This window comes from Anolis sagrei, chromosome 1 (assembly GCF_037176765.1).
Source record: "Anolis sagrei isolate rAnoSag1 chromosome 1, rAnoSag1.mat, whole genome shotgun sequence".
Classification (NCBI taxonomy): domain Eukaryota; kingdom Metazoa; phylum Chordata; class Lepidosauria; order Squamata; family Dactyloidae; genus Anolis; species Anolis sagrei.
In genome coordinates, this window is record NC_090021.1 from 149,754,002 (window position 1) to 149,766,570 (window position 12,569).

At 41.5% G+C, this 12,569-nt stretch overlaps 1 protein-coding gene across 1 annotated transcript in view; it reads right to left on the reverse strand.

Annotated features, from left to right (window-relative positions):
* Positions 1-114: 114 nt before the first annotated feature.
* The window catches only part of COL4A2 (collagen type IV alpha 2 chain), a 142,590-nt gene continuing 130,135 nt past the window's right edge, over positions 115-12,569 (reverse strand). Inside the window, exons 45-48 of the mRNA XM_060784984.2 lie at positions 10,913-11,029; positions 9,832-10,023; positions 5,171-5,457; positions 115-1,418 (exon numbers count right to left, since the gene is read on the reverse strand). Coding sequence (XP_060640967.2) covers positions 1,164-1,418; positions 5,171-5,457; positions 9,832-10,023; positions 10,913-11,029 — 851 coding nt within the window. The 3' untranslated portion in view covers positions 115-1,163. The remainder of the gene's footprint in view (positions 1,419-5,170; positions 5,458-9,831; positions 10,024-10,912; positions 11,030-12,569) is intronic.

The window sequence follows — 12,569 nt, forward strand, 5'->3', positions numbered from 1 at the left end:
AAATTGACCCATTAAATCAGTGGAACTTACCAATGTGTCGACTCATTCTTCAGCAATTGATCCAATGGGCTAACCAACTGGATTCCAACCAGCTTACATAACATCAAACAGGAATAACAGTTTAAAACAAAGTATTTTATTAATGGTACAAAATCAAACTTGTGGATCACAAGTGTAAATGAACACAGACCTCAGATTAAAGTGTAGCTGAGTGCCCCTTTTTCGAAGCCCAATTGTGTAATTTCGGGGGCCTCAAAGTAAGAGACAGAAGCATTTGTTGCCAAATTGCAACTGAAACTGAAGTCTAGTCAAGGGGATTTTTGTATTCTCATTATGTTGTAATTCTAAATGTATATCTTTTTGTTCCACTTCTCAACACTGGGAAAAAGACTGGGTATGGAACCTGAATTACTCTGCAGCCTTATGTATGTTTACATGAAAGCCAAGCCAGGTTTGATTGATACATCTTCACCAGTATTTTCAGTAATGAGTTTGGCGCGGGGAGGCAAAGTTTATTAATTTTCTGTAGGCTAGTGAAGGTACTCAGCATATGAGGTGTCATGCTATTTAGAAAAACAACAATAATGAACCTGAAATGAAGTTGTAGCACAAACTGTAACTGGGAAACATGTTTCAAAACCCAGTTAAACTAATAGACCTTCTGACATGCTTCTCTCTTGTCCTAAACTCCAGCCAAAATGTTTCAACGAGAAAATATGGTCATTGCGAAATCGGATTGTAGCTTTTCTGCTGTTTTAATACAGTATATAATAATTATCTTTAGCTTTCTGAGCCATTCCCTGTGTGGTTTGCACTTTCATTTTAGTGGTTACTATTCAGTGATTATGAATAATGGCTTAGGGTTATTTTTTTCAGTGGTAAGTACACAGAAGAATTAAATTACAGCATTTGGTTGACGTAAGTCGGTCATAACAGGCAGAAGTTTTATTCAATTCTATTGTTTCAAGAGAAGTCTACTATTTGCATCAGTACAAAAGCTAGTTAATGAATAATGTGAGTGATAGTAGAAAATATAATTTGCTGTTGGCATTTGCAATGCTTTGTTATTCCAGAAAACCAACTTCTTGTTCAGACTTTGAGGTAATAAGTTAAATAAGCACCAATGTTTGTCCCTTGCCATTTGAACATGGGAGTGCCCTATTTTACAAATACTTCATACAGACTTGGCATCTGCTTATGTGTCTTCGGATGAGTCCAGCCTTGAGTGTATCTGGCGAGGGTGACGGCTGAAACTGACGGTCGATGGTCGTCAGCCAAAAACTGTATTTATTTGCAAAGTAGTGGCAGGTCCCTTGAGCGCCATTGCATTCAATGAATGGGGTGGCTCTGAAGTCTTCTAGGCAGCTCCCTGGAGAAACGAGGGACTGCCCCCCACCTTCAGCACCACTTGCAGTGTGCTAGAAGAAACCAGAAAGAAACCACTTTCAATGCAAGATACAATTTGTACAGAAACTGAAATGACACTGTCAGACTGAACTTGGTATTAGAGAACTCTATTCTGCCTCCTATCATTTTTTTAAAAGTGTATGATTTACATTAGGGGCACACAAGAGCTGCTTCTGGTGTAACTAGAGGCTGCACAAACTTGACATTTTTGGTAGACAGATGGTTTCCTGGGACAGAAAGAGGAAGACAAGCCCTTTAGGCCTGCAGAAGAGAAGGTTGAGAGGAGACACAATAACCATGTATAAATATCCGAAAGGATGTCACAAGGAAGATGGAGCAGGCTTGTTTTCTGCTGCCCTGGAAAGTAGGACTCAGAGCAATGGGTTCAAATGACAGGAAAGGAGATTCCACCTGAACATTAGGAAGAACTTCCTTACTAAGGTGTTCAGCAGTGGATTCTCTGCCTAGGAATGTAGTGGAGGCTCCTGTAGAGGATTTTACACAGAGGCTGGATAGCCATCTGTCAGGGGTGCTTTAATTATGCTTTTCCTGCATCAGACAGCCTATATGGTCTCTTACAACTCCTGTGGTTTTATGGCCTGCTGAAAATTCATAGTAGGGACCAGAGAATGGGCCTAGGAAGAGTTGAGAAGCCAGTTTGTTCAATATGTGTGAATCTCAGTAAGTATTCCAGTCAACTGGGTTGTTGTAGGTTTTTTCGGGCTATATGGCCATGTTCTAGAGCAGTGGTTCTCAACCTTGGGTCCCCAGGTGTTTTTGGCCTTCAACTCCCAGAAATCCTAACAGCTGGTAAACTGGCTGGGATTTCTGGGAGTTGTAGGCCAAGAACATCTGGGGACCCCAGATTGAGAACCACTGTTCTAGAGGCATATTCTCCTGACGTTTCACCTGCATCTATGGCAAGCATCTTCAGATGTAGTGAGGTCAAAGATGCAGGCTAAACGTCAGGAGAAAATGCCTCTAGAACATGGTCATATAGCCCCAAAAAACCTACAACAACCCAGTGATTCTGGCCATGAAAGCCTTCGACAATACACTTATTCCAGTCAACTATTGCAACATATTGAGGAACCAGAATCTTCCATCTTCATTATATAAAGTTTGAGGGCCTAGAAAAAAATGGTTTTTAAAGATAACAAAAGGCCTATCTTGCTTTCCATTGTGTTTTTCTATTTACTGGATGATGTTGGCATCATAATTTTTCTGTTTGTTAGGGAATGAAGTGCTACTCTGTAGAAACAAACACTGGCAGTCCAGCATTGCCTTCAGATTAAAGTGTACAGGAAGGGAAAGCTCTAATAAATAGAATCTGCTGCCTAATATAATCCTGACTCCCAAAAAGAGGTGTATGTGTGTATGACATGCATGCAGGTGAACTAGGTGTGAAATCAGTTTCCCTGTTCATGTATGTCCCTTTTGATTCTTTGTGGCTGATGGAAAAGGAAAACCACTATAGAGAGAAAGAATATCCTATTATCTGCTCAGGGGCTGCATGTTTCCCCCTGCTGTCCCCAGAATCTCTGAATGAGTTGCCTCATAGCCCAGAATGCATAGCCCAGTATTTCTCAACCTGGGGGTCGGGACCCCTGTGGGGTCGTGAGGGGGTGTCAGAGGGGTCGCCAAAGACCATCAGAAAACATAGTATTTTCTGTTCATCATGGGGGTTCTGTGTGGAAAGTTTGGTCCAATTCTATCGGTGGGGTTGAGAATACTATTTCATTGTGGGTGAACTATAAATCCCAACAACTGTTGTGAAGGTGAGATGCTAAGAAGGCACCAGAGAACAGATTCCATTCTGATTAACATAATAAGCTTGGCTTTTTGGCAAAAATGCAACACCCAAAAGCAGATTAGTCCTGCTTATTTTAGGGGAAATAATGACACGTGCCAATGTGGTTGAATATGACCAAATGCCCAGCATGTTACAAAACATGCTGGGCATGTTTAATAAGCATACCAGTAGGAAATTAAAGGAATTATTTATTCCTAGCATACTGACGGTATGCTAGTTAGTGGGGATTCCTACCTCGGCTGCCTATATAGTAACTTATCTTTAGATAATTTCTGACTAAGCATGGTATATTTCCAACATGTTGCTGTTCTGGATTTTTAAAAGAGACTGATAACAGTTCCAGCTTTTGGTGAACGGTAGAGGCTGGTGAAATCTTACTTGGGTGTGTAATTACAGTTACGTTGTTTCCAATCACATGATAATACTGGGTTATTTACTAAAAACTTTGTACCTATTCATCTCCTTTCCTACCATAAGCAACTCTTTGTTTTGCAACTTCAGTATGCTTCTTTTCTCAGAATTTTTATCCAAGTGAAAGAGGGAGGTTTTGTATGTTTCATGAAGTCTATATATCTACAACAATAGGTTGTTTTGGAGAGGGTCAAGGGCAAGGGAATAACCCTCTGCGCCCTGTTCCAAAAGTGGCCACAGCCCCCCAAAGTGGGAGTGGGGCACTGGCAGAAATGAGTTTTCATTAGGCAACCAAGGCCAGCCAGTAACTCCAGACCCTGGCAGATGAATGCTTCTATTGTCTTTGGTACAGATTTTGGCAAACCTCTTCATCAACTTGGCAACTTGGGAAGTATTGTCCAAGGCTTTCATGGCTAGAATCACTTGATTGTTGTGAGTTTTCTGGGCTGTATAGCCATGTTTCAGAAGCATTCTTTCCTGACGTTTTGCATGCACCTATGTCAGGCAACCTCAGTAGTTGTGAGGTCTGTTGGAAACTAAAAAAATGGGGTTTAAATATCTGTGGAATGTCCAGGGTGGGAGAAAGAACTTTTGTGTGTTGGAGCTAGATGTGAATGTTTCAACTGGCCACCTTGATTAGCATTTAATAGCCTTGCAGTTCCAAGGTATGGCTTTCACTGCCTGGGGGAATCCTTCGTTGGGAGGCAACTAGCTGGCTCTGATTGTTCCTTGTCTGGAATCCCCCCCCCCCCTTTTTTTTACTGTTGTTCTTTATTTACTGGTTTGATTTTAGAGTTTTTAAATACCGGTAGCCAGATTTTGTTCATTTTCATGATTTTTTCCTTTCTGTTGAAATTGTCCACATGCTTGTGGATTTAAATGCCTTTGATTTGGTTGTGCTTTGTTTTTTTTTGGTCGTGTCAGGAGCAACTTGAGAAACTGCAAGTTGCTTCTGGTATGAGAGAATTGGCCGTCTGCAAGGACGTTGCCTAGGCGACGCCCGGATGATTTGATTTTTTTTATCATCCTTGTGAGAGGCTTCTCTCATGTCCCCGTATGAGGAGCTGGAGCTGATAGAGGGAGCTCATCCATCTCTCCCCGGATTTGAACCTGCAACCTGTCGGTCTTCAGTCCTGCCGGCACAGGGGTTTAACCCACTGCACCACCGGGGGCTCCTTGCTTTGATTTGGTGTATCCATTCATAAAAACATAGAGTTGGAAGAGACCTCATGGGTCATCCAGTCCAATCCCCTGCCAAGAAGCAGGAAAATCACATTCAAAACACTCCCGACAGATGGCCATCCAGCCTCTGCTTAAAAGCCTCCAAAGAAGGAGCCTCCACCACAAAAGCCTCCATTCATGGCAGAAGGCTCACCAAATAATTCAGGAGAAACTGACACTGCAGGCTTGCTTCAGTGAAGCACTGGTGGACCCCTTCACACCTTTAAACATGACACCATGGGGATTTCCCAGCAAAAAGTCAAGTTATCAATGCATTTTTCAAAAGGTTCTATACTAAACATTAAAATAAGCCAATACCATAATGAAGGAGTAACCAATCCATAAACTCCGCCATCCTTCAGGGCAGTGCGGGATAGTTGTATCCTGGCTGTGAATAGCTATAGCGACAGCGGGCGCTTCACAAACGGTGCAGCGGCTGATGTAAGGTCTGATATCTTCTTCTTGCACAGGCATCATGGGAAGAGGGGCTGTTGTCGAGAGCCAGTAGGATTTGTCATTGCGACTTGCATAGTAACAGACATCACCAGGATTGCAGTAGAGAAAAGGCATTGTACTGAATCGAGCTAAACATGACCCAGCCAGGCCTGAAAAAAAATGCAAACTTCCATTAGTGTGTTTGTGGTTGTGATTTATTCTGAAGGATCAGCCTTCAGGTTTGCTTCCGCATTCACTGGAACTAGAGTGATACTGTTTCTACGGGAGCGGGGAGAGGACGTTTTCACTTAGTCCTAGTTATGAAGCAAAACTACAACTCCAATCATGTATTTTCCTATTTCTCATTTTGAATTCACTATGATGTAATTGAGCCAAAAGTTGCAACACAATAATCTAATTCAGTAATCTGATATTAAATTTTTCATCCACGTAGTTCAACAAAACTTTCTGGTGTCTAGATCCTGATATAAATCAGCATTTGTGATTCATGGGATGAGTTCACTATTCCTATACTGCAATTTTTCAGCAGTGAAAGGCTAAGCACCCCCTAAGCATCTCTCTCACCCCGATAGGCAGGAATGGTACAGACTTTTGAGGAGCAACTTCTAGTGAGAGCAATCCCTGGTAAGGCCAGTCTTCTTTTTTTGCCTAATGCCCAATACATTATGTTTTTCTCTTGACCCTCTTTGCTTCTTATCTCTTCAGCAACAACAGTCTAATCTAACAACAAAAACGGCAACTTTCTCAACCTTGAGTCTGCTTTGTGCTTTCAGCAATGCTCTAGAATAGATAGTAAGGGGGAGTGGACAGGGCATGAGTAATAAGGAGTATCCAAGGTTGGTGCCACTGGGAAGGACAAAGCCCTTGCATTCATCCACATCAGCAACTGTCTTTACTATCGTAAGACTCAAAAACATGGCCTAAAAATAAAGGGTATTTCTACCCAAATCATCCTGTACACATGTACACATGTAGAATCAAAGGAAACAGGCACCCTCTGTTTTAAGTCTTAACAATGCACTATTTTCAAAATCAGGCATATATTTACAGGGACTGTCTGTGGCTTAACACTGTGAGGAGATAGGTGACTGCTAGTAAAAAGGTAAAGGTTGTCCCCTGACATTAAGTCCAGTCATGTCTGAATCTGGGGTGTGGTGTTCATCTCAATTTCTAAGCCGAAGAGCTGGCGTTGTCCATAGACACCTCCAAGGTCATGTGGCTGGCATGACTGCATGGAGCCCTGTTACCTTCCCACCAGAGCGGTACCTATTGATCTACTCACATTTGCATGTTTTCAAACTGCTAGGTTGGCAGAAGCTAAGGCTGGCAGTGGAAGCTCATGCCGCTCCTCGGAATCGAACCTGCAACCTTTTGGTCAACAAGCTCAGCAGCTCAGTGCTTTAACCCACTGCGCCATCAGGGGCTGCTACCCACCCTGTTTTTTTACACTTGGCATTTGTCCTAAATTAGGAGTCCCCAGTGGCACACTGGGTTAAAGCGCTGAGCTGCTGAGCTTGTTGACTGAAAGGTCGCAGGTTTGAATCTGGGGAGCGGCGTGACCTTGGAGGTGTCTATGAACAACGCCGGCTCTTCAGCTTAGAAATAGAGATGAGCACCACACCCCAGAGTGGGACACAACTGGACTTTATGTCAGGGGAAAACCTTTACCTTTAACTACACATACAGCAATTCCCCTCAATGGAATCAAAATGTTGGAAGACACTGTCTAGTCCAACCCCCTGCTATGCAAAGTCAACTGCTCTTAGTCAAACCATCATGATCTGTCAGTGGATCACACAGCAATATTTTATTTTCTCCCTCAGCACCCTTCCACTCAGCTGTATAAAATCCACATTGAACTGGATTATACGGCAGTGTGGACTCAATTAAGTTCAAAGCAGATATTGTAGATTATCTGCCTTAATATTCTGGGTTATATGGCTGCATGGAAAGGCCCTCAGAAGCAAGGACTAGGACTTTCATCCTCAGGTGAGTCTGCTTAACCTCTCTGTCAGTGACATAATACTGTTCAACCTGCACTTCTGCACAGTCTAAAATGCTTTGATATATCATGTTTTTCCCCTTTTAATATTAATATTATATTATATTTTGTAATACTTCTCATGGAAAGTTGTTTTCCAATGGCTATTATTTTCAATCTTAGGTCAATAGGCTGCGAAGGTCTTTCAGCTAGGAAAAACTAGGCCTTTGTACAAATTAAATTATTCTACGTTTGGTTCCTACTTTCATCCAAAGCCAAAGCCTCTTTTTCACAGGATTAGGAGGTTATCTTGCCACTTTTCCCCCTCATTCCAAGAACTCAAGAAATTCTGGCATAACTCAAATGCATGAAGGGTATTCTGCACATATGTAACAAAGACATTTCCTTTTCATTGGAAAGAAACTTTTTAGTTTCCTAACTCAACAGAGGTACCGAGGCCCACATCACATGGTGCTATGAGTCCTTGAGGTACTTCCTACTTGGGAATGTTGACACTTGCTCACTCGTGTTGCTGTTACATTGGCAGCTCTTGTCAAAAAGGTCCCGCTGGCAGACAACCACTTGGAAATCCACTCCACTATGAATTGGATAGCTTTCCCTTTGCTGAAGGCTTATTTCTCAGGAAGTCCTCCAACAGAAAGTTAAGTAATAGTTAGTTAATACCTAAGCTACAAGCTGTTTGTTTTCCTACCCTTGAATTGTCCCATATCAAGATTTTCAGTCTTTCATTGCTTGAAAAGGGAACACTGGTTCTTACATTCATTTTCAAAAGTGAAAGAAAAACATTTAGTTGTAAAAGTGAAAGAAAAACATCCTTTCCACTAAGCAAAAAGGTTATTTGACCACTGCTAGCACTGGTTCATTATACTACCAGCTGTCAACATTGGAAAGCTCTTTTTTTCTTATGCTATGCTTCTCCTTATGCTTATTTCCTTTGTCAGGTGGTGCAATGGGATAAACCCTTGTACTGACAGGACTGAAGTCTGACAGGTCGGAGATTCGAAATCTATGGAGAGCGTGGGTGAGCTCCCTCTGTCAGCTCCAGCTCCCCATGCAGGGACATGAGAGAAGTCTCCCACAAGGAAAGTAAAACATCAAAACATTCGGGCATCCCGTGGGCAACGTCCTTGCAGATGGCCAATTATCTCACACCAAAAGCGACTTGCAGATTCTCAAGTCGCTCCTGACACGACAAAAAAAAATCCTTTGTCTTCTTCACTTTCAAGGGGATTTTTAAGTACTAGCAGATAACACTATGGGACATGATTTTTGTTCCTGGATTATAAATGTAATTTCGTAATTGGTTCTATCATAAAAACATGGGGAAAGTCCACTAAACTGCTAAAACTTTGCTTTTGCAGAACATCCTGCAACACATTTTGCTAGTGTTTTAATGAATATCTCATAGTTTCAACCAATTCAAAATAGTTTGTGGCAACCACAAAAACAAAGTTTTTGGAGTGTAACAGCTATTTTAAAGTAAGTACCAAACAATTAAACAGGACCAAACCATTAACAGTTTTTCAAATTTTGTTACATAGTGTAATTTGATTTCACAAAGGGTTATTTTCACTACAGGGTGCTCCTCAAAGGTCTGCACCATTCATGCCTATTGGGGCAAGGAAGAGGAGCAAACCTTTTAAAGAGGTTCTGGTTTTTACCACTGGAAAGTAATTGTTAACACAAGCAATTTTTCCATTATGTTGAGTTTAGATGCCACATATCTGTATTCACATTGAATTAATCGATTACAAAGGCAGAGCATGTGCTGGTAAGCAGTTCCCAGGTCTCCTCCAGCTTTGACCACATTGTTCCCTTGACAGCAGTCAGAAATTCACACTATTTCACCATCCTACTGTATTAGCCCTCACACCACAACAGCTGTAGGAGTCACATTATATTGCGATAATGCATTTTTGCTGGTAAAATGATCTAAACTAAAACAGCTTTTAATTATCTAGGCCCCCCCTTCCACACCGCTGAATAAAATCCCACATCATCTGCTTTGAACTGGAATATATGGCAGTGTGGACTCAGATAAGCCAGTTCAAAGCAGGTCTTGTGGGATTTTCTGCCCTTATATTCTGGGTTATATGAGTGCCTGGAAGGGTCCTAGAATACAGTTAACAGAGATTTAATGAATTAATGTCAAAACTGCCTTCCAACTTCCACTTGTGGAAGAATACTGAAATATCTGAAAATATGAGAAAAGAGCATCAAATACAAATGCAGTATCATTTTCACCTGGTCTCCGCAGAATGTTATTGCTCCAATCATTGAACTGAAAATCATTACTTATTAAGCTGATCAAAATTCCAATTATAATAAAAAACTATATCGGTACAATGTATAGCCCGGAAAAACCTACAACAACCCATATATCAGTACATTTACTTCAATTGACGTGAAATTCCACTTATGTTGCCTAGAAATGATTGCTTCTTCTGGTCATTTTGAAATACTCTAAAAAAGTATTTTTTTTAAAAAAGGAAGTAAAAATTCTCAGTCCACATATGCATACCTAGATCTTGGTTATGTGCGGTTTCTTGTCCTTCAAAATATAGCAAGCTGTAGCCACTCCACAGTTTGTTCATGCCCACAGGGCACATGGGTTCTTGGTCCGATTGGCTATGCTTTACCAGAAGATATCCAATGTTAATACTGCGTCCTGGCATACCTGGCGGGCCAGTGGTACCTGGTTCACCTGGACTACCTAAAGAAAGAAGGGGTATAAATAACTGATTTTAAGACTGGTTAAGGAAAACATTGACCTCTAAACCCACTGATTTTAAAGACTTAATGTGGAAAATATCATTAGAATCCAATCAAAGCTAAATATTGTTAATTCTGAAGTAGTGAAAATCTCAAGTGGGCTGCATTATGGCTATGCATTCTTTTCTTTTGAACATGTAACTAAGGGGCTAGTGGAGCAAGACCCTCCATGAAAGTGGGAAGAACTTATGGCAGAATAGGTGCCAGCTTCTACATCAATCCACTTAGTCTTAGATGTGATTATCTGTGGAAAAAGCAATGGTAAACCATGTCCTGCAGGCAAAAGATATTTACTCAGATACAAAGTGACTGAATTCTTAAAAAAATGTGTGACTTTTTATAAAATGTCACTTTAGGGTACCCTTCTAAATACCCTTTTCACCCTCATTCCCTATGTAGGAATCAATTTCAAGCAACCAGGTACGGAATTCCAATTTGTCTCTGTCCTCCTCTAAAGTGTGACTTGCTCAAGGTCACCTGGTGGGCTTCCATGGCCAAGTAGGGAGTTGGATGCTGAATCATGATCCAGCTTCATTTTTTAAATTTTTTTTAAATTGAAGTTATATAAAGTTACAAGTAAAGAGGGGGGATATCTGAAAGGAGATAGGAAAGTAGGAATAATAGGTTAACACCCACTCCCAAACCACCACAGTTCAAAGAAAAATAAAAAGAGGAAGGGAAAAAAATCATGATCCTGCTTCCAAACCACCACCCTCACACCTAGATATGCGTATCTGATTTAACAGATGTAAGAAAGCTTACAAGATACAAAAAATAGAAATTCCTACAAAGATGTAGAAGGAGAAAGATTGTACGTGATGCTATTTTACCTTCGAAGCCCCCTGGGCCTTGCAGTCCTATTTGCCCTTGATCACCTCTAAATCCAGGAAATGCTGATATTCCATTTCTTCCTTGAGGTCCCGGTTTACCTGATACGCCTCTAAAGCCTTTAAAATAAAATTAAACTGGATTATAATCCAAGCCATTTCATGGGCAAAGGTAAAAACCAGTTTAAGCTCTGAGGAAATGATCATGGTTTCAATGACAAAATAGCATGGCTCTAGTTCTTGGTGAGTGTCTCACATGGGGGAGTGTTTGAAAGACAATGGATGGACTAGATCTATTTTTCACTGTTTTCATTATGCATTATGTTCACCTCAATCTTCCATGAAAAAGAAGTGTAGCCAAATACATATGGCAGAATTTGACTGCAAGGATAGATTTATCTTATGGAAAAGAATGAGATTACCTGTAGAAATAATTTGCAACAATGTGTGACTGACAAAACAAGAGGAACACAGGAATTTAAGAAGCTATTGTGTATGGAGTCAAACAACTAATTCAACACCATCTCGACTGGCAATAATTGCTATCCACTCCCCTTCATCTGTTGCAGCACCACCCTCTCCTTATCTTTGGTCACAGCCCCCTCCCAAACCAGGGCTCAGCCTTGTGTGGTTCCCAACTGGCCTGATGCATGAGACCTTTGAGGCCAATTGGGAACTGTGCAAGGCTGGTGAGTTCACCAGCCTCAACTTGATGAAGGGGTATAGCTTCCCTTTGCCTGTCAGCTGTTCCGCTCCCTGCCTCCTTGACAATAGGCCCAGGCAAGGCAAGATTACCTCAGAGGCAGGCAATGGAACAGCTTTTAGGTATGGGGAAGCCACAGCCCTCTGACAAGCCAAAACTGGCAAACTTTCCACTGTGCACAGTTCCCAACTGGCCTCATTCACAAGGCCTTCAAAATCTTGACTGCTTCATGTGTGCAAATCTAATGTAATATACACACCAATTTTGGTGATGTAATTGAGCCAAAAAAGATATGCATTAGACTTGAGTAAATAGGAAGGGAATGTACTGTATTTTCCAGCATATTACACAGGGCGTATAAGACAACCCCAACTTTTCCAGTTAAAATACAGAGTTTGGGATATACCCGCCATATAAGGCTACCCCTCTTCCAATGCACACCAAATAAAAATTTAAAAAGCATCAGATTTTATTTCAATATGGTAATTTTCCTATTACTGTACCTCCTTCTCTGCCTCTCAGATCTCACACATGCGCACCTGCATCACTTCACTGCAGTCTTCAGGAGCGAGATCTGAGAGGCAGAGGAGGAGGTACGGTAATAGGATACAAGGGTGGGCTAGACAGGTAAAAGACTTGCGTTTTTCTGGGCCCAGAGCCACTCTATCTCTTTTTTCCATATCGCGGGCGCCCTTGACGCCTGCAGCTTGCTCCGCCGTTCACTTACACCTTCCCGATGATGCGCCCTTCACCTCACCATTGGGACCGCATTAAGTCCACGAATCCTGATGAATGGATTTTCTTCTACCGTACTTGTACAGCGTCACCCTTAATGCTTTTATACAGTTGCTGCATTTGGCAGGGATGCAGCCACTGCCATTTTTGAGCTCCCCCACAATATGCAGCAACCACAGATTCTCCAATCTGGATTGGAAGTTTCAGCACCTGCTCTATTTA